The sequence below is a fragment of the Panthera pardus genome, unplaced genomic scaffold (genome assembly GCF_024362965.1).
Source record: "Panthera pardus isolate Hobbes unplaced genomic scaffold, ASM2436296v1 HiC_scaffold_2, whole genome shotgun sequence".
NCBI lineage: Eukaryota > Metazoa > Chordata > Mammalia > Carnivora > Felidae > Panthera > Panthera pardus.
In genome coordinates, this window is record NW_026526765.1 from 29,709,656 (window position 1) to 29,732,477 (window position 22,822).

The 22,822-nt window shown below is 38.2% G+C and overlaps 1 protein-coding gene and 1 long non-coding RNA gene across 10 annotated transcripts in view; one reads left to right on the forward strand and one right to left on the reverse strand.

Moving 5' to 3' along the window:
• LOC128778247 (uncharacterized) overlaps nt 1-22,822 on the forward strand; it is a 58,906-nt gene that overhangs the window by 22,847 nt on the left and 13,237 nt on the right. The window lies entirely within an intron of this gene.
• The window catches only part of CPLANE1 (ciliogenesis and planar polarity effector complex subunit 1), a 137,669-nt gene that overhangs the window by 18,520 nt on the left and 96,327 nt on the right, over nt 1-22,822 (reverse strand). For 6 of the 9 annotated variants that reach the window (XM_053906939.1, XM_053906936.1, XM_053906935.1 and 3 more), the window contains 6 exons: nt 21,636-21,889; nt 18,096-18,180; nt 14,520-14,684; nt 10,973-11,003; nt 10,303-10,434; nt 1,008-1,173 (listed from right to left, as the gene is read on the reverse strand). In XM_053906939.1, coding sequence (XP_053762914.1) covers nt 1,008-1,173; nt 10,303-10,434; nt 10,973-11,003; nt 14,520-14,684; nt 18,096-18,180; nt 21,636-21,889 — 833 coding nt within the window. The remainder of the gene's footprint in view (nt 1-1,007; nt 1,174-10,302; nt 10,435-10,972; nt 11,004-14,519; nt 14,685-18,095; nt 18,181-21,635; nt 21,890-22,822) is intronic. The other 3 variants (XM_053906933.1, XM_053906938.1, XM_019464204.2) reach the window with 3 other exon arrangements.

Genomic DNA, 22,822 nt, shown 5'->3' on the forward strand with positions numbered 1-22,822 from the left:
AAGATTCTAGTCATGTACCTCAGTAGCCCGAAGGTCATTACCAGGTCCCTAAAACTATCAACAGAAGAAATGTTACATATTAACATTGACATGACTTCTGCAGACATAAGTTGAGTAAATTATGCACTTCATATAGTTCACCTACTTTTGCACCATTTGGTGCTTAAATGTGACAGCCTTATCTGGAAAATATACTTTTATAGAACGTTATTTCCCTAATGATGCTGAAAAAATTAAGTACTATTATGATATTTCAGATTATAAAGTAAAATTGCTTTATTTCAACTTCTGAAGAAAACGGTGATGTCCACAGTCAAGGCTCAGTAAATAAATGTTGATAAAGGCTAGCTGAAACGCACACATACACGCACACAAACACACACACCACACCACAGTACCCTTGGTACGTGACTGGACCTTACACTTTATTTTTTGTAGATAACTTATGGATAGAAAATTGATTTTTATAACTTTAAGTTTATTTGAGAGAGGGAGAGAGATCGAGCAGAGGACAGGCAGGCTCCACACTGTCAGTGCAGAGCCCAACACAGGGCTCACAAACCGTGAGATCATGACCTGAGCCAAAATCAAGAGCTGGATGCTTAACAGACCAAGCTACCCAGGCACCCCAGAAGACTGATTTTTAAAATGGCTTTACTATACACACAGTCAGTTGTTCAACTGCTATTAACTCTCATTGAAAATTAAGGGAATAGCTCCAACTGGTCACCTAATCACTCAACATCTTCATTTGGCCAAATTAGCCACAGCCATAATTAACCTGGGGTAAAAAAAAATATTTAAAATAGTTCAAGAGGACATGGTTTGTAGAATACCTTGCTACATTTTGTTAAGGTAATTTCTTAACATTTTCTGACTTAAGTAAAATGGTAACATTTCTGTTCTAATAATCCTTTCGGTCTGTTAATCCTTTCCTTGACTAATTTCCAGGGAAAAACTACACATATTCTGTGGCAATTCCATTGCCCTTGATTTTACAAACTTACTGGATTGCTCCTGGGGCAGAAAGGATCATGTTCTTGCCCTCTCTTTTCCGCCAGCTCATTTAAGTATTCCGCCATTCTTTCCTTTCGTTTTCTTTTCATCCACATTTGAATTTCTCTTCTCTCCTTCTCAGGTCTTTGTGTTGGTCTACCAGAAGAATGCTGAATTCTGAGAAATTTCACAGTCAGGACATCACTTGATTTTAAATTTTTTATGGATACAAGTAGTATCACAACTAAATACTGTTTCTATGGAAAGACTTTTTAATGTTTACTTATTTATTTTTGAGAGAGAGACAGAGACAGAGAGCGAGTATGAGCAGGGGAGGGGCAGAGAGATAGAGGAGGAGGCTCTCCATTGTCAGCACAGAACCCCATGTGGGGCTCAAACTCAGAACCGTGATATCATGACCTGAGCAGAAATCAAGAGTTGGACAATTAACCAACTGAGCCACCTAGGTGGCCCAAGATATTTTGTTTAAGTGACCTCTACACCCAAAATGGGGCTTGAACTCATAACTCTCAGATCAAGAGTCGTATGTATGCATCACTGACTGAGCCAGCCAGGCACCCCTATTTGGAAAGATTTTGCCCATTCTCAAAAGTAGGATACATTAAGATCTCTATCAGTTTGCTCCATCCTTTTCCCTGAAATCCACTGAAAATGATCTCAGAGCTCACCAACAGCCTCTTCATCCTGTGGACTTCTCTATAACATTTAATAAACTGGCTTTTATTTTCTGCTTTAAACTCTCTCTTACTTGGGCCATTTATTTTAACTCTGAAAACACTGTGCAGCTTCCTATGCTGGCTCCTTTCTTCTCTGCTCACAACTTCAATTTAATGTCTTTAAAGGTTCTCTCTTGGGGGACACCTGGGTGGCTCAGTTGGTTGAGAGACCGACTCTTGATTTCGGCTCAGGTCATGATCCCAGGTCGTGGGATTGAACCCCCATCAGGGCTGATGCTAAGTGTGGAGCCTGAACAGGATTCTCTCTCTCTCTCTCTCTCTCTCTCTCTCTCTCTCTCTCTCTCTCTCTCATATCCTCCCTCCCTCTCTCTCTCTCTCCCTTTGCCCCTCTTCCCCACTCTTGCTCTCTCTAAAATAAAGAAAGAAAGAAAAATGATTAAAGGTTCTGTTTTGGGCTTCTTCACCCATCATCTATTCCTGGATTATCTCAATCACTTCTAAAACTTATATACAGAGCTGACTTTAAAACGGCTGCCCTTGTGAATCCAGCCTCAAACTCATGCCCATGCCATACTTCCCATGGGCTGGCCTGAGCTAATGACTGAGCACAGCAGGGATGTTATGACTGGCCCATTCCTGCAAGACACAGAACTCCTCTGGTGGGCAACTCTGGCTTGACACCTCACCACTGACCCAGCTGAAACTTTCCTGGAACAACACTGTACTCAGATTTTACTTACTCAACCCTCTCCCCTTCCCCCTCCCTCTCTCCTTCACAGGGTTGGATCACAGCTACAATGTGGTCTGATGCTTCCTCTGACTTCTGTGTTTTTCCCCCTTTCTCCTCACAGGCTTTCTCCCAATAAATGTCTTGCACATCTAATCTCATGTTGGCTTCTACTTCTCAGATGATACGAACCGACACAAGTAGTACTGAGAGTGGTCCAAGAAAACAGGTGGTGTGAGATAGGGGTATGGGGCAGACTCATCACCCAGCATGGGAGGAGAATGTCTTCCTAGATGGAAGGTGGGTCACAGGTACAAACGATGTGATTTATACTGAACACCTGCTTTTCCTTCTGGAAATCTGGATTCGGTATGTGCCAGGCAGAGGCTGCCTACCCAACCAGCCCCAAAGAAAATCTCTGGGAACTAAGTCTCTAAATGAGCTTCCTTGGTGGACATTGTCTCACATGTGTAGTCACAACCTGTTGCTGGAGGAATTAAGTGTGTCCTGTTGTGACTGCACCGGGAGAGGATACTTGCAAACTTGTGCCTGGTTTCCCTTGGAATTTACTGCATGTGCTTCTCTTGCCGTAATTGTCGTTATGACTCTACGAGAGTTCTGTAAGTCCTCCCAGTCAATCCCTGAACCTAAGGTGAACTGAGCCCCTGCCCTTAAAGAGACAGCACAAGAAACAGCCCTGCAGGAAACAGCATGGAAGCAGCGGTTTGAAAAATACCTGAGGCATAGGGGAGGGAGGTTTATTTACTAATCTCAGAGACTGTGCTGGAGGGGCAAAGATCTTTGGGAGACTTCTCCAAGAACAAAAGAGCTGGCAGGCACCATCCATCCCCCACCCCCCCAGTCTAGACACAGGGAATCCTGTGGGAACTAGCGCAACACTGACACTCCCTTTCTAACATGCTAACAGTGCACCCACCCCCATGTTTTCCTGTGGACCCTTACCCTCCAGCCAGGACTCGACTCCAGCTGTCCTCCAACGGCAAACCCACACAAATCATGATAACGGCACACGTCCTGCCCCAGCGCTGTCCTGTGGACTCACCCCCACCGATATGCTCTCGGTCACAGCCCATCCAAAACTGCCACAAGCCTGGCAATACAAGCAGCCCCAACAGGAGCCAACACCACAGTGACTCCTGCCCCAGGGAGAAGGAAAGATAACCACACGCAACACTCAGACTGTGGTACCAGCAGTGGACGTGGGGTAGACATCTCAGTTGACTGCAGGGCCTGCCCACATAAAAAGCTTCTCAGGGGGCAGGACAGGGAACGTGCCCTGCTGTTCGGTGCCACTGCATCTCTGGCAAACACCTGGTGTGACTCAACTCAAGCCCAAGGCAGCCCAAGACTGGCCCACTTACAACACAGGAATCAAACCCTGTCCACAGCAGGCAAAGAGAGCCAATGTAGACAACAGACTGAAGGAAAAAGTGGCTCAGCCACAATAACAGGGCACATGCAACACACAGAGGAGATACCCTGAAGTGCCAGGTTCTGGTGAAGAGGGAACACTGCACTGCAGGGCAATACAGGACCACTTCTTCATAAGGCCACTACTTGCAAGAGCAGGAGACATAGATGACTTCCCTAACACACAGAAACAGTTACAGAGAGTTAGACAAAATGAGGAGACAGAGGAATATGTCCCAAATGAAAGAACAGGACAAAAATTGCAGAAAGAGACCTAAGCAAAACAGACATAAGTAATATGTTTGATAGAGAACTTAAAGTAATGGTCATATAGTTACTCACTGAAAAAAGAGTGAAGGACACCAATGAGACCCTTAACAAAGAAATAGAAAACATAAAAAGAACCAATCAGAGATGAGAAATCAATAATTGAAATTAAAAATAAACTGGATGGAATGAATAGTAGACGAGAGGAAGTAGAGAAATGGATCAGCAACCTGGAGGACAGAGTAATAGAAAGCAATCAAGCTGAACAGGTGAGAGAAAAAAAATAATACAAAATGAAATCAGTGTCAGGGTCTCAGCAACACCATCAAGTATAATAGCATTTGCATTATAGGGATCCCAGAAGGAGAAGACAGAGAAAAGGGGACCGAAATTTTATTTCAAGAAAATAATACCTGAAAACTTCCTGAATCTGGGGAGGGAAACAAATACAGATCCAGTAGGCACAGAGATACCCCAACAAAATCAACCCAAGGAGGTCCACACCAAGACACATAATAATTAAAATGGCAAAAAATGACAGCGAATTTTAAAAGCAGCAAGAGATAAGAAAACAGTTACATACAAGGGAAACCTCATAAGGCAATCAGCTGATTTTTCAGCAGAAACTTTTTGGGTCAGAAAAGGAGTGTCATGATCTATTCAAAGTGCTGAAAGGAAAAAATCTGCAGCCAAGAATACTTTATCTAGCAAGGCTATCATTAGCAATAGAAGGAGAGATAAAGAGCTTCCTAGGCAAAAGTTAAAAGAATTCATGACCACTAAACCTCCCTATAAGAAATGTCAAACGGGACTCTGAGTGGAAACAAAAAAAAAATCATAAGTACAAGTAAGAAAAGCAGGCAACACAAAAGTAATAAAAATACATAAATGTATAAAAATTAGTCAAGGAACTCACAAAAAGAAGGATGTAAAGTATGACACAATGTACCTAAAATATTGGGGGTGGGGAGAAAAGTAAAGAATGGGTTCAAACTTAAGCAACCATCAACTTCATATAGACTGCTATATGAATAAGATGTTATATACAGACTAAGTGATAAGCACAAATCAAAAACCAGTAATACTTTTGTAAAAAACAAGGAGAAAGGAATCCAAGTATATCACTAAAGAAAGCTAGCACACCATGAGAAAAGAGAGCAAGAGAAGAAAGGAACAGAAAAGTACAAACACAACCATAAAACAATTAACAAAATGGCAATAAGTACATACCTATCAATAACTACTTGGAATGTAAATGGACTAAATGGTCCAATCAAAAAATATAGGGTGATAGAATGGATAAAAAGCAAGACCCATCTATATGAGACTATAAGAGACTCATTTCAGGCCTAAGCAGATTGAAAGATGGAGAAATATTTACCATGCAAATGGAAGTAAGAAAAAAGCTGGGGTAGCAATACTTATATTGGACAAAATAGACTTTAAAACAAAGATTATAGTAGCACCTGAGTGACTCAATCAGTTAAGCATCTGACTCCTGACTTCGGCTCAGTTCATGATCTCATGGTTAGCCCCGGTTTGGCTCTGTACTGACAGCGTGGAGCCTGCTTGGAATTCTCTCTCTCTCTCTCTCTCTCTCTCTCTCTCTCTCTCTCTCTCTCTCTCTGTCTCTCTGCTCCTCTCCTTCTCACGTGCTTAAAATAAATAAGTAAACATTTTTTAAAAAGACTGTAGGGGCATCTGGGTGGCTCAGTCAGTTAAGCATCTGACTTGGGCTCAGGTCATGATCTCGTGGTTTGTGGGTTTGAGCCCAGCATCAGGCTCTGTGATGACAGCTCAGAGCCTAAAGCCTGCTTCAGATTCTGTGTCTCACCTCGCTCTGCCCCTCCCCAACTAGCACTCTGTCTCTGTGTCTCAAAAATGAATAAATGTTAAAAAAAAAAAAAAAGTACTGTAACAAGAGACAAAGAAGGTCACTACATAATCATAAAGGGAAGAATCCTTTTATAGGAAGAAGGAAAGGGAAGGAGATATAACAATTGTAAATATTTATGCATCCAACACGAAAGCACCCAAATACATAAAGCATCTAATAACAACCATAAAGGAAGTAATTGATACTAATACAATAATAGTAGGGGACTTTAGTGGATAGATCATCCAACCAGAAAATCAACAAAGAAACAGTGACTCTGGAAGACACATTGGACCCAGATGGATCTAACAGATATATTCAAAACATCCCATCCTAAAACAGAATACACATTCTTTTCAAGTACACATGGAACATTCTACAGGATATATCACATATTAGGCCACAAAAGAAGTCTTAAATTCAAAAAGATCAAAGTTATACCATGCATCTTTTCTGACCACAGTGTTATGAAACTAGAAATAAACTACAAGAAAAAATCTGGAAAGAGCATAAATACATAGAAGTTAAATAATATGCTTTCAAACAACAAATGAGTCAACCAAGAAATCAAAGAGGAAATTAAAAAATGTATAGAGATATATGAAAATGAAAACACGATGGTGAAAAATCTTTGGGATACAGCAAAAGTTATTCCGAGATGAAAGTTTACAGCAATACAAGCCTATCTCAAAAAGCAAGAAAAATCTCAAATAAACAATTAACCTTAGGAGCTAGAAAAAGGAGAACAAACAAAACCCAAACCTAGTAGAAGAAAAGAAATACTAAAGATTGGAGTCGGGATAAATGAAATAGGAACTAAAAAACCAACAGAACAGATCAATGAAACCAGAAGCTGGTTCTTTGAAAAGATCAATAAAATAGATAAGTCTTTAGCCAGACCCAACCAAAAAAAAAAAAAAAAGAAAGAAAGAAAGAAAAAGAAAAGAAAAAAACAGAAGACTCAAACAAAATCAGAAATGAAAGAGGAGAAATAACAAATAACAACCAACACCATAGAAATAGAAAGGATTGTAAGAGAATAGAAAATTATATGCCAACAAATTGGACAATCTAGAAGAAATGGAAAAATTCTGAGAAACAACCTCCCAAAACTGAGGCAGGAACCACCAGAAAATTTGAACAGATTAATTACCAGCAATTAAATTGAATCAATAATCAAAAAACCTCCCAAAAAATGTCCAGGACCAGATGGCTTCACAGCTGAATTCAACCAAACATGTAGAGAAGAGTTAACATCTATGCTTCTCAAACTATTCCAAAAAATAAAAGAGGAAGGAAAGCTTCCAAATTAATTCTATGAGGCCAGCATTACCTTGATACCAAAACCAGACAAAGACACTACAAAAAAAGCGAACTACAGGCCAATTATGTCTGATGAACACAAATGAAAAAATCCTAAACAAAATATTAGCAAACCAAATCCAACAATACGTTAAAAATATCATTCACCATGATTAACTGGGACTTATTTCCAGTATGCAAGTGTGGTTCAATATTTGCAAATCAATCATCATGATACATCACATCAACATGAGAAAGGATAAAAACCATATGATCATTTCAACAGATGCAGAAAAAAACATTTGACAAAGTACATCTATTCATGATATAAACCTTCAACAAAGCAGGTAATTTAGAGGGAGCATACCTCAACATAATAAAGGTCATATATGAAAAACACACAGCTAACATCATACTGAATGGTAAAAAACTTGAGAGTTTTTCACCTAATATCAAGAACAAGACAAGATGTCCACTCTCACCACTGTAATTCACTTCACAGTACTGGAAGTCCTAGCCACACAACCATACAAGAAAAAAGAATAAAAGGCATCTGGATTGGTAAGGAAGAAATAAAACTTTCACTATTTGCAGATGATCTGATACTATACATAGAAAACCCTAAAGACTCCAACAAAAACTACTAAAACTGATCATTGAAGTCACTAAGGTTGCAGGACACAAAATCAATATAAAGAAATTCACTGCATTTGTATACACTAATAATGAAGCAGCAGAAAGAAAAATTAAGAAAATAATCCCATTTACAATTGCACCAAAAATAATAAAATAACTGAGAATAAGCCTAACTGAGGAGGTGAAAGATATGTACTCTGAAAACCATAAAACACTGATGAAAGAAATTAAAGATGACAAAAACAAATGAAAAGATATTCCATGCTCATGGATTGGGAGAGCAAATACCATTAAAATGTCCCTATTACCCAAAGCAACCTATAGATTTAATGCGATCCCTATCAAAATACCAACAGCATTTTTCACAGACAGAACTAGAACAAATAACCTCACAATGTGTATGGAGAACAAAAGTGGAGGTATCACAATCCCAGATTTCAAGATATACTACCAACCTGCACTAAACTTGTTTTGCACAAGTACAAAAACAGACACAAAGCACATGGGAACAGAATAGGGAGCCTGGAAATAAACACACTATTATATAGTCAATTAGTCTGCAACACAGAAGGAAAGAATATGCAATGGAAAAGACAGTCTCTTCAACAAATTGTGTTGGGAAAACTGGACAGCAACATGCAAAAGAATGAAACTGAACCACTTTCTTACACCATACAAAAAAATTAAACTCAAAATGGATTAAGGACCCAAATGTGAGACCTGAAACTACAAAAATCCTAGAGGAGAGCACAGGCCATAATTTCTCTGACATCAGCCATAGCAACATTTTTCTAGATATGTTTCCTGAGGCAAGGAAAACAAAAAGAAAAACAAACTATTAGGACTACATTGAAATACAAAGCTTCTGCACAGCAAAGGAAACAATCAACGAAACTAAAAGATAACATACTGAATGGGAGAAGATATTTGCAAATGACATATCTGATAAAGGGTTAGTATCCAAAGTATGTAAAGAACTTACACAACTCAACACCAAATAAAACAAATATCCAATTAAAAAATGGGCAGAAGACATGAACAGACATTTCTCCAAAGAAACAGATGGCAAGCAGACACATGAAAAGATGTTCAACATCACTCATCATCAGGCAAGTACAAATCAAAACCACATTATGATATCACCTTACCCCTGTCAGAGTGGCTAAAATAAAAAAACACAGAAAATAACAAGTGTTGACAAGGATGTGGAGAAAAAGGAACCTTCATACACTGCTGGTAGGAATGCAAACTGGTGCAGCCACTGTGGAAAACAGTATGGAAGTTCTTCAAAAAATTAAAAATAGAACTATCCTATGCTCCAATAATTCTACTACTAGGTATTTACCCAAAGAATACAAAAATTCAAAGGGATATATGCACCCCTATTTTTACTGCAGCATTATTTACAATAGCCAAATTAAGGAAGCAGCCCAAGTGTCCATCAATAGATGAATGGATAAAGAAGTATCCACCAACAGATGAATGGATGTGTGTATATATACATACATACATACACACACATACATAGAGTAGAATATTACTCAGCCATAAAAAAGAAGAAAATCTTGCCATTTACAACAATATGGATGGAGCTAGAGTATAACTAAGTGAAGTAAGTCAGAGAAAGACAAATACCCTATGTTTTCACTCATATGTGGAATTTCAGAAAAACAAATGAACAAAGAAAAAAAAAGAGACAAGCCAAAAAACAGACTCTCAACTATAAAACAAACTGATGGTTACCGGAGGGGAGGTGGGTGGGGGATGGGTGAAAAGAAGTGATGGGGATTAAGAGTACATTTGTCTCGATGAGCACTGAGTAATGTATAGAATTGCTGGATCACCGTATTGTACGTCCAAAACTAACACTCTATGTTACTATAATGAAATTTTTAAAAACATCAAAATAAATAAATTAAAATATAATAATGACAACAAAAATAAAGTGATGAGACCTTGGGAAAACTCAGAGGATACAGATGTGCTGCTGTATTAAATACACAAGTCTGTCTACTGTTGGGAAAGGGAAGGAGTGACACACAAACATCACATTAAAATATGGCAAATTTTGCGGATACCTGTGTGGCTCAGTCAGCTGAGCCACCAACTCCTGATTTCAGCTCAGGTCATGATATCATGGTCTGTGGGTTTGAGCCCCACATGGGGCTCTGCACTGGCAGCGTGGAGCCTGCTTCAGATTCTCTCTCGTCCTCTCCCTCTGACCCTCCCCCACTCATGCTTGCTTGCTCTCTCTCTCAAAAATAAACATTAAAAAAATTTAAAATAAAATAAAATATGACTAATTTTGAACCATATTCTTGAACCATAAACATTTTAAATGGGTTAAAAATGAATTATTCAATTATTACCTGGAGATAGTCTTAGCTTGTTGTTCTGTTAAGCCGAGCTCTTCACTGGAAACCCCATCTTTTGTTATAATGTCCTCAATAATGTCGGCAATATCAGTCAATCCAGTCATCCGGAGTGGGTCTACTGAAATACTTCATTTTCAAATGCAATTTGAGAAATAGAAGTCAGTATCTATAACTTAATTACATTAATCAAAAATGAACATGTAAAGTTTAAAAAATGAACATGTAAAACTATGCCTTCCAAGAGCATAAACAAACACCAAAATCATAAACCTAGAACTAATGTTCCTTCTACTTTCCAGTGATCCTCAGTGCAAAAGTCTAATCATTAGTAATTGGTGACTTCTTAGGGGCTCTTAAAAAAGTGAACATAAGGCTCAGGAGATCAGTTCTACCCGTCCTGCCTGCTGAATATATAGGCAGTTAAAGAAATGTAGCAAATGCAGTCTATTATATTCTAATTCCTTATGCTAAAACAGTGAAGGATGTAATATAGTAAACCTCAGCTTCTTAAAACATTCCATTCTCAGTGAAAATTAATTATATTTCTAGAGTCCATGAAAAAATATGTAGTGTAGCAGCTCACATACACATGAACAACAAAGTTTTCCACTCAGTTTATGCCCAACTTCAAGTAAAATTGTGAATGAATTCTTAAGATATTTACCTCTCGAATAACTCATCACTGTTATTCACACCTAAAAAAAGAAACATTATTAATAAAAATTTTAGGTCAGTTATCTTTTTACTTTCATCTATTAATCCGATTTAGAAATTATATAACCAGAAATTGCAATATATTTAAACCTCCAAATAGGTTTAAAGATACGTATGTGTAGTATTCTTATCCTCCTCTTGAATAAGCTATTTGGTAGTGAATACTCTCTGCATTTTCAGATTATTGCTTTTCTATCCAGAGTACTCGGAATAATATACTTTAGGAAGTACAGTCCTTTGCTTACTACACAGTTTAAAATACTGAAGTGCAATTTACTAAAACAAAAAACAAAAAAGCTCTGGTGATCTAAAAGTAATACATTTGGGAGAATATCTAATTTTTTAAGATGTTTTATTTTTGAGAGAGAGAGAGAGAGAGAGAGAGCAAGTGAGGAGGGGCGGTGGCGGGGGGACCAGAGGATCCCAATGCAGGGCTCAAACTCCTGAACCATGAGATCATAACTATAAATTTCTTTTCTGATTCCTTTTATCAAAGGGCAGAAATGTGTTATATCCAAATAAATACCTTTTCATAGTAGTTACACAGGATGATTTGATCCTTAGTTCATTTTCAAACCAGTTTTGGAACTCTTCTATGGGACTGCCTTCATAATTTACTGAACACACAGATCAGCTTTATTCCTTGAAAATCACAATTCCTTTTTTTTTTTTAATTCCAAACAGTGACTCTCAGCCTGATTATCTACCTCATTTCTCAGAAATGCCTCTGGAAATCTTGTAGCTATTTCCAAAACTTAGATCTGTTTTCAGTGAGTAAATTATTTGCCACCGTTAAGATCAATCACAAGAAGGGCACCTGGATGGCTCAGTCGTTAAGCATCCAACTCTTGATTTCAGCTTAGGTCATGATCTTGCAGTTTGTAGAGTTCGAGTCCTGCATTGGGCTCTCTGCTATAAGCACGGAGCCCATTTTGGATCCTCTGTTCCCCCACCCACCCCGCCCCATTCCCCACTTGTGCTATCTCTCTCACAAATTTTTTTTAAAAACCCACAAGACTGTGCTAAGAAACAGAAGTCAATTTCAAAGGAGAAAATCTAAGCTGGTTTTGAGCATTAGAAGTAAGAGAGTGACTATCCATCCTTCTAAGATGCCAACTTTGGAAGAGAAAACACCCATTAGGGCATCTAAATTCTGTACTCTAAAAAATAATTTGGTTTCCTTTTTAATTTACATTAGATATTGAATACTAGAGAAAAACATTTTAATTATCCATCTTTATATGTGTTATGCCATTTACTGACATTTCTCCTTTCTTCTCTCACTTCCTAACTTAAGAAGCTATTACAATCCTGAATGAATCACCTCCCCAACCTGGTACTTTCCATCTCACTTTTCCTACTTTCTTTTCTTTTTCCTTTAAACATTAAAGATTTTGTCTTTATCCCCATCTTGAAATGATCTTTGACTTCATTTCTCTTATCTTATTTTTCTACTTCCTTTTAATATCAGAATTCTTAAGTAGTCTATACTTACAGCTTCTTGAGCCTATCTCTATCCCCAGCCAGCTTTCTTCTACTCTTCATATTTATATTGAAAGTACCCAATGTCCTTAACAAATTCAATCTTTATTCTTGACTTTATGGATTCTCGTGAAACTGTTAGCCACTTACTACTTCTTGAAAATCCCTCGCCAGAGTCTACTTGTCCATGTCCCTCACTGGGAGGCTCCCCTTCCTCTCTACAGGGTGACATTTCACAGGTTGCTCTTTGGCATTTTCCCTTTTTCCATATTGCTTGGTGATAACAGATGCACTAATTCTTAACTATATAATTATATAAAAGGCTCTTACATCTGTTTTTCAGGCTTAAACCTCTCATCAAGTTCCACTTCCTATAAAAAACTGGATCCTAAATATGGCCATTTATATACCCCAGCATCACATTCAACTATTACATTTGGTCTACAGGTGCTCTCGAATTTGACATCAGAGCTAGGATATCCTCATGCCTATAGTCTAACAACACAAAGTAGCCATTCATTTTCTCCTTCTCCTCTTTTATCCACTTAGTGACAGCAGTTGCCTATTCAGAATGTCTCTCGCTTTCTCACACACTGCCCAGGTTCTTACTGTTTCACAGGCCAGATGAATTTAACAGCTCACCAAAGGATCTCTGCCTCCATTCTAGTCTTTCTCAAAACCCCCTTATTATACTTTTCTGCTCAGAATTCTCCAGTGATTCCCTGGGATAAAATGGAGTTTATGCTTCTCACATACAGTCAGAACTCTCTGCAACCTCCTTAACGTCATGTGTCATCTCTCCCCAGTAAGTGGGGAGAGAAAAGCTGCCGATGACGGAGACCCTAGAGGAATCAGGTTCGCAGCTCGGTGCTTTATATACAATAGTCAATCTTCACAACAACCTGGTGAAGCAGAAATGATTGTCTCCCCGTGATGACTAAAACACAAATGGAATCTACAAAGAACTTAGAGAAAAAAATTACAGGACTTAAAGCCAGATTCTTACTAGTTTTATTTAAATAACAGCAATGTCATTTAAAAATACCATCTTTGGGGAGCCTGGGTGGCTCAGCTGATTGAGCTTTTTATTCTTGATTTCGGCTCAGGTCATGATCTCATGGCTCATGGGTTCAAGCCCCATGTCAGGCTCTGTGCTGACAGCATGCAGCCTGCTTGGGATTCTCTGTCTCACTCTCTCTGTGCCCTTCCCCAACTCTCTCTCTCTCAAAATAAATAAATAAACCTTACACAACAGTTTTTTTAAATAGCATTTTTACTGCTTATATTAACTTTAAAAATGATAATAAAATATACTATAAACCCTCAGTAAATTCATCATTTTTGACCATCAATAGCTAAGGGCTAAAAAATATATATTTCAAAGCCACTATCAGTAGCCCAAGTGTTATATTTAGTATAACCTATTATTTATATGACAAAATGTATTTGTTAGGACTAAACAATAGCATTTTAACTGCCAGCTCCAAATGAAACAGAAAAATAGCACTAAACTTTTCTAAGTCTCAATATCCTCCACTATAAAACGGGGACAATAATGGCATCTACCTCACAGGTTAGGCTTACACCAGGGTCAATGCATGTAACACAGCAATATCGGGGACCCAGCAGAGGCTCAATACACTACAGCTGTTGTTTTGTTTTCATAATTAAAACTCCAGGTTCTCAATGTTGGCAGAGTTTGAATTTCTCAATTTTTGTAAAAATCAGATAGTACAGTAATTCCAGTTGCTATACACTTAACATTTTATTAAAATAACTTGGAGATATCTAATCATACATTATATCTTGTTAGAGATATATCCTTGCAATATCTAATGAAGATGACAATACAGTTCTTCAATAAATGGTACAAATTGTAACTTCCCTTGCCCCGAAATTTATAAATATTGCAAAATGGCTTCACAAATCCTTCACAACTGTGTTCCCAGTAAACACTCTTCAACAATAGTGTATTGGAAGATAAGAGTGTAAACAAAAAAAGGGAAGAACAATACCAGGAGAAGTTGTACTCTGGCCACTGAAAAGGCTGACCGCTGAATCAGCAGAAGGAAATACACAGGTTTTCTGACTAGAATGAGTTTCTGTTACTGAAAATTCAGCTTCTGAAATCTCCTCTTTGTCACTTTGATCCTCCTCATTCCTATGAGTCAGGAAATGTGCTAATCCAAAGGAAAATAGTAGAAGAAAGAAAGCACAGGGAAAAAAGATACAACACTTAGTTAACCCTTTTACATGGCAACAGATAGAAGTTTACAACGTATTATTTTGATAACTTTCCACTATATAATGATATAATTGAATATATTTAAAACTTAACCTCTCTCACAGTAAAAAAAAATTATGCTTATTTTTTTTTAATTAAGTTTATTATTTTTTTAAAGTTTATTTATTTTGAGAGAGAGCAAAAGAGAGAAAGGAGAGAGAGAGAGAATGTGAGCAGGGAATGGGCAGAGAGAGAGTGTGAGAGAGAATCCCAAGCAGGCTCTGTGTTGTCAGAGCAGAGCCTGATGCAGGACTTGAACTCACGAACCATGAGATCATGGCCTGCGCTGAAATCAAGAACTGGACACTTAACCAATTAAGCCACCCAGGCACCCCAAAACTGTTAAGTTTATTATCAGTTTCAGAAAACATGGCAGAATGAGCTGAAGTGGACAGGTTCATACCCTGTTATAAAAACACAGAAGAAATGCTAAATTAAAAAAAAAAAAAAAAGATTAGGGACACTGGCTGGCTTAGTCAGTAGAGCATGTGACTCCTCATCTCAAGGTCATGCGGTTGTGAGTTCAACTCCCACATTGAGCATGGAGCCTACTTAAAAGGAATTAAAAAATAAAATAAATAGATTAATATGCAAACAAGCCCTGTAAATAAAGAAATCCCTCAGTGCCAGAAAAGAAAAAGGAATCAAAGCTGGGCAATATATGGAGAAGGATGCTGGGATAGTCCATAGAGAAACAGGAGATGTGGTTTCTGCCATCAGCCGCGGGGAGAACTGAGCTACCTTCACATGGCCTAGAGCACTAAAGGATAGGTCTGTCCATAAAATGAGGATAAGAAAAACCATGGAGAAGCAGCAAAGAAGTTTTCTATCTTCCTGAATGGTAGATGGGAGAAAAATAAGTCAACTCTGAGAAATCAAAACCTCTGTCTTGCCACAAGCAGGTATGGGATCTGAATTTATACCATCTATGTAGTAAAGCAACTCCAAGCCAAGAAATGTATAGGAAAACTTGTTCCCCAAACTCTTTCTACTTCAGCAGATAGCAAGAAGCAAATACAAAACCACTTCAAAGACAAGTGTATACAACCCAGCAGAACTCTCCTAAAGATAAGTTCATGATAAAAAAAAAAAAAAAAATTACAGGGGTGCCTGGGTGGCTCAGTCATTTAAGCGTCCAACTTTGGTTCAGGTCATGATCTCATGGTGTGTGGGTTTGAGCCCCACGCCAGGCGCTGTGCTGACAACTCAGAGTCTGGAGCTTATTTCAGATTCTGTGTCTGCCCCTCCCCTGCTTGCTCTCTATCTCTCTCTACCCCAAAAATAAAAACGTTAAAAAAATTTTTTTTTAATTACAAATCGCACAAAGAAACAACCATGAAAGAGAGCAGTATGCAGATTTGACTACTGAGAATATGCACACATGAAGTAAAACAGCATAAAATATTACTAAAATCATTAAATAGATAAAAGGGCATAGAAACCATAATAAAAGAACAGGATAGTACATCCAGCAAACAGATAGATTTGAAAAAGAAATAAACAGAACCTGTAGACATTAAGAATGCAGTAAAAAAAAAAAAAAAAATTAAATCCTACAGCAAAGAAGACACGGAAGAGAAAATTAGTAAACTAAAAGACAGATTGGATGACATCACCCTGAGTATATCACTGAGAGATAAAAAGATGGCAATTAATAGTTAAGAGAATAAAGCGAGAAGGTCCAAATAGCTGGTGTTTTAGAAAACAGAACAGAAAGAATGGGGAGGAAGCAATACTTCAAAAGGAAATGGATGAAAAATAACAAACATTAAACCTGCAACTTAAAGAATCATTCCTCTCCCATATAGAATAAATTTTTAAAATGTATACACTGAGACACACTTGTATCAAAAATATAAAATAAGCCAAAAATAAAGAAAATTCCAGGGGCACCTGGGTAGCTCAGTTGGGTAAGCATCTTACTCTTTATTTTTCAGCTCAGGTCATGATCTCACAGTTTGTGAGAGATCACAAACTGGGCATGGAGCCTGCTCAAGATCCTCTCTCTCTGCTCCCCTCTCTCCCTCTGCTCCTCCCCTGTATGTGTGTGCTTACTCTCTCAAACAAACATAATACAATGAAAATGTAAATAAATTAAAAATATAGCCCTAACCCCATAATATTGAGAATCTAAAAATCCCTTTCACAAACTAAAGAAGATATTTTTTTTCTAAGTTTATTTATTTATTTTGAGAGAGTGAGTGAGCAGAAGTGGGGGAGAAGCAGAGAGAGGAAGAGAGAGGAGGAAAGAGAGAGGGAGAGAGAGATACCAAGAAGGCTCTGTGCTGTCAGCATGGAGACCCAAGCGAACTGTGAGATCATTACCTCAGCCGAAACCAAGAGTTGAACACTTAACAGAGTAAGCCACCCAGATGTCCCTAAAGAAGACATATTAATACAAATTACAAACTACTTAGATCTGAACAACACCAAAACGTGGTTCATATCAACACTCCTGTCTGGGTCCTTACAAGAACACGTTCAGCTTCAAATGCACACATTAGAAAAAGATAAAGAATGAAGTTAGGAAAAAGTCAACAGGTTAAGCCCTCAAAAACAGAAGAAATCATAAAGCTAAGAATAGAAATTTACGAAAAAGAAAATTAGGAGCGCCTGGGTGGCTCGGTCAGTTAAGCATTCAACTCTTGGTTTCAGCTCAGGTCATACTCTCACAGTTCATGAGTTTGAGCCCCGCATTGGGCTTCTCTGCTGTCAGCACAGAGCCTCCTTGGGATTCTCTGTCCCCCTCTCTCTGCCCTTCCCCCACTTGCACTCTCTCTCTCAAAAATAAACATTAAAAAAAAATTAAACAGAATCAACAAACCAAAGCCTGTTTTTAAAAAACGCATTACATTGCTGACAAGACTGAATGAAAGACAGTGTAAGGATAACAACTATAGATATAGTAGAAAAGTTTTTAAGTACCCTCGTTTCATTATCTCAATGAGAAATGCAAAAACATACCATCTCACCACTGCCTGGCCATTTAATCAGAACCTCAAATTCCAGTTCTGCAGATGACCAGGGACAAAGAGCAACCACAGCACAAAGCTGTGTGCAACCTCAGCGAGTGTGTGGCTGGTGCTGCCCCACTCTAGGAGTTTACAGCACTGGCTTCTCAGGAAAAAATGGCATGGGTGGGAGCCAATCACATGATCACAAAAATATCCTAATCTAACAATTAGGGGACTGATGGCTTCAGCTCACAAATGAAAACTGTCCCCAATTCTGGCACTCCCAAGGGCAATGCTTCCCCTTTCAGAGCAAGGTCAGGCCCCCCTGCTTTCCCCCCACCACACACACAAACCTTCCAAAATACCAGTGGCTTTTGAAGCAGATGTTTTTTCAGATTCAAGACCAGAGGACAATTCAATATGGTCTAAGGATGCACCCTGTAGAAAAACACATACAAAAAAATAACTTGAAAATTTTAGTTTGATAATTTCACAACATTGTTAAATAATTTTATGTACATTTTAAATATTAAGGGAACAAGTGAAAGAAATGGGATTACATCCAGTAAGAGCTAAATGGTGGGGACAGATAAAGAGAAGGAAATTTTTATCTATTTGTAGTCTAAATGATTTAACCTTTCCTAAGGAAAACAGCATCACATAATTTTAGACTGGGGAGGAATGTGAATTACCACTTAGACAAAACCTTCATTTTACAGATGAGAGAAGAGGGCCCAAAGAAATTGAGTGACTTTCTTAGTGGCAGAATATGGATCTCAACCTAGGTCTTCAAAGCCCCTAGTCAGCACTTGTGCAAAAGTATCCCTCTGCCTCTTCCAGGCTTACAGTCTGTTCTATTAATTAAAATACACAAGTCAAAACCTCTGTATTTATGTGTACATTACAACAGGATGAGAATATTTTAAAACAATATGCCCAACATTTCATTTAAATTAGTGCTAGCTCCTTCCAAGTAGTCACCTTAGCAGACTAAATACTTTTGGAGTTTGAGCAACCTCTCTTCCTTTGAAATTGTCTCCCAAGCTTGTGCTACAATTATTATTAACTGTTCTGGTGATAAGTCTTTATTATATAAATGTGATTTTATTACTGTCAGAATCTAAAACTGAGAGAGCAAAGATAGCCATTAAATAAACATTCATCAAATGCCTGACATGTGCCAAGCTAAAGGCACAATCCCTGTCCTCCAATGTTAAAAAAGGCTTGGGCCGAGAGGGGAGCGGTTACAGAATTTTTAGGAACTTTTTCAAAATACATGTGTGTGATCTGCACCCTTCCCCTTGCCAAGCCACTGCCCCTTCCTCTGTCCATACCCTACCACCCCAGATTCAGTAGGCCTGCCATGTATATTTTGAAAAAGATCACAACTTACACATCTGTCCTTTTATGTAATGGATCCAGATATGTGGAAATTCCTTCTCGAAACTCTTCCTTTGGCTTGCTTTCTCCTGAGTCTCTTACTACCTCAGAATGTTCCTTCTCAAGCTTTGTCGTTGAATCTTCATCTTTAAAAGTTTGTGCACCCACAAAATTCTGCCCTTTATCCTCTTTTACTCCTCATTCAGTGTACTCTCTCTGGGTGAATAGCCTATTATGATTCGAACTTCCTCCTAAGGACTCTAAAATCTGTACCATCAACCCAAATCTAGCTCCTAAGCTCCAGAAGCATATATCCAACTAATCTCACAGCATCTCAAATTTAACATGTTTCTGACTGAAATCACTGTGCCTCCCTCCTCCCAAAACACACATACTACTTCTTCCCTAGTTTGGAAAATGACTCCAGGCTCAAAATCTGGACACCATTGTGATCTTTCTATTCTTCACCTTCCCACAACCGATCACCCTCTGAGTCCTGCAACATCCTTCCCTTCATCCTCAATGCTAACGTTCAGGTTATTGTTACTTCTTGGCTCTGTATTCAGTGGATCTCAAACATCAATCAGTAAACCCAGTATAGAGCTAACTACAAAAATTACAGAGCTAGCTACATAAGAATCATTTTTGAAGGTTACTAATAACACAAATTCCTGGGTCCCACCCTAGGATTACTTAAAATCAGAATCTCAGGGGTATGAGGCCATAAGTTTGCACTTCTAACAAGTTCCACAAGATGACTCTAATGAGTCAGTTTAGAACCACTGTGACCCAGTTGATCTCCCTGTTCTCAGTCTTATCCTCTCCAATCTCCCCTCCACACTGCTGCCAGAGTATCTGATCATATCATTTCACTGCTTAAAATTCTTCAATGGTTTCCTACTGCCTATTTATGGGATAAAATCCTAATCACTTGACATGGAAAACAATACTTTCCATCATGCCTTACCTGCCCCTACCTACCTCTACTGCCAGATGTCTTAAAGCCCAGTACCATCAACCTCTACCTCACAATGTCCCATCAGCCTTTCCTTATCTCACTGATGAATATCAATTCATTATCAGCTCAAGAGTAAGCTCTACAGAGCCTTCTCTGATGCCACCCCTTCACTCACTCACTTCTCTAGTCACAACAGGTCGTGTGTCCCATACTGTTCTCACTGCACCCTGTTCATACGCATATACTGGAGTATACATCTGTCTTCCCTTGTTAGATTCTAAGCTGCTTGAGAGTAGTGACTATGTATGCCTTGTTTATCTTTCCATTCCCACAACTTAGCACATGGCCCAGCATATAGCAGAAGCTCAACGTTTACTGAAGGAACAAACTCTTGGACTCTGGAGCAAGCCAGGATTAAGACTAGATTCAAGGCTAAGTAACGTATTTGGCTTTAGATATGCTTAATATACTAGGACATAAAGCAACTTTGAAAGTGATTCCTTGAAATAAGGAGTTCCAAAGATGACTCTGAAACTTAACCCTCATTTTGAAGTGATATATTTAAGTCTGGGTTAAAAAAACAAAAAGGAAAACAACCAAATAAACATCATAATAATGTTACTTAATAGTAGCCCTACCTCGTATTTTTTCAGTGTAATTTCACATGTGTTTAATCTTAACTTTTTAATATGTGTTAAATGTTTGAATTAAAGAAATACTATAAACCTAATAAATACATCTTTTAAAATCTCAACCTGCTAGCAACCTGGAATATTTGTTAGGTAAGTCAGTGATGGAATTCTTATCCTGCAGACCAATTTGCATTTCCCAATACAAGGCTTTTACACACTCAAAATATTTTTACTGTTAGTTCCTTAATCTTTATTTTATGTGAATTTTACTTCCTAAAAAAAAAGTTTGTGCAAAATAATTAATTCATGTTTAAGACTTCCTTTCTATTTGTCTAACTACCATGATAATACACATAAATAATCTCTTTCTCATGAGTATTTTTTAAAGATACAGAAACCATCTAAGGACTACTATTCCCATTGTATAAAATATTTAAAAGAAACCGAGAATTCCAAATATAAAGACAACAATATTTGTAAAGTTAAAAAAAAATATTGCTGAAGAAAATGATAATTAAGGGCAGGGTTCATTTAAAACCACATTCTTGTTTTCTAATTCAACTATTTCTTTTCATGGTAGGAAGCACTGGTTCACTTCTTAAAAGTTTAAGGCAGTGGTTCTCAACTGGGGGTGATTTTGCCACCCAAAGAACATTTGGCAACATCTGAAGACATTTTTATTATTATTATGCTACTGAACATCCTACAATGCACAGGACGGCCTCCTACAACAAAGAGTTATCTGGCCCAAATGTCAGTCATGCTGAGGTTGAGAAACCCTAAATTCAAAAAATAAATAAATAAATAAATTAATTAATTAATTTCCCATTATTTTGAAAAATCAAATGTCCATCCAAACTTACATCACACCAAAATCTAATAACTCAGTAACAAACAAACAGCTAAAATAAAAGACAGTCTACCTTATCACAATGTCGATCTAGCACTTTTTGTCTGGGGCAATCCCGTTCTATGTTTTCAGCAATGTTCTCTATTGCTAACAGTTGTTCATCAATTTTCTGAAGCTTAGACGTAAGATGCTCTAGCCGGCGAGCTGCAGAGCTCTGTGCGGGACGAGCCGCAGAGACATCCCGCAGTAGCTCCCAGAGCAGATACTCCTCTGCGGCAGATGACTTTGAGCTCTGCTCTTTGAATCGGCAATCTGGCTTCAGCATATCTAAATAGTAATAAAGGTAATATCAGAATTGATTACAATTAAGGGAGAAGTAGATGCTGATGATCTAATTTTTTTGAAGACCTCAGTTTAAGTCAACAAAACATTCCTTCAGAAATTTTCTAACACTTCAGCTTCCTGACTTCTGAGAATTGTCTGTTGTGAAATAAGAATATGTAACAGTATTACTATTACCATAGGACTCCTTATATAAGGCAGTTTGAATGTTACTTTTACCCTCTGCTTCCTCAAAAAGCAACTTTATTTAATATTCTTGACTTTTCAAAAACTCTACTTGAAAACCAACAATGTCACACAGTAAAAGCCAGGCCTGCTGTGGGCCATTACCAACTCTACATGGGATCTCAGGCTAACACCAAACCTCCCAAGACCAATATCAAAGCCAATGACTCTCCCTTACTCTTCAAGTCAATTGATTCTTGTCCCAAATTTGAAACACTTTTTTAAACGCATCCTTTTTCTGGCTTCTGGGTCTCTTCCTCCCCTTACTGGTCTTCCATCTTAGTTGTCTTCTTGTTCTTCTCTTCTGCACCTGCCCCTCTGACCCATCAGTATTTCCAGGGTGCCAATCTCTGCTCACTTTTCTTCTCACCCTGCCCACTCTCCCTGGGTGATGTCACTGATGCACAGGTGACTCTCAAATTCACATGGCACCTTTGTGAGCTCCAGCCCTGTGTCCTGGATATCTCATTTAGGGTTGTCCCAAAAGCACACCAATCGAAACTCTGCCCCTCCAACCTGCTCCCTCTTCCTGATTCCCCAGGTTGGTGAACAGCACTATCATTCACCCAGGTTCCTAAGCCACAGGCCTGAGAGTCATTCAAGCTTCTTCTCTTTCCTTCAGATCCAAAGTAACACCGAATATTGAGGATTACCAACCAAAATCTCAAATAAATAAATAAATAAATAAATAAA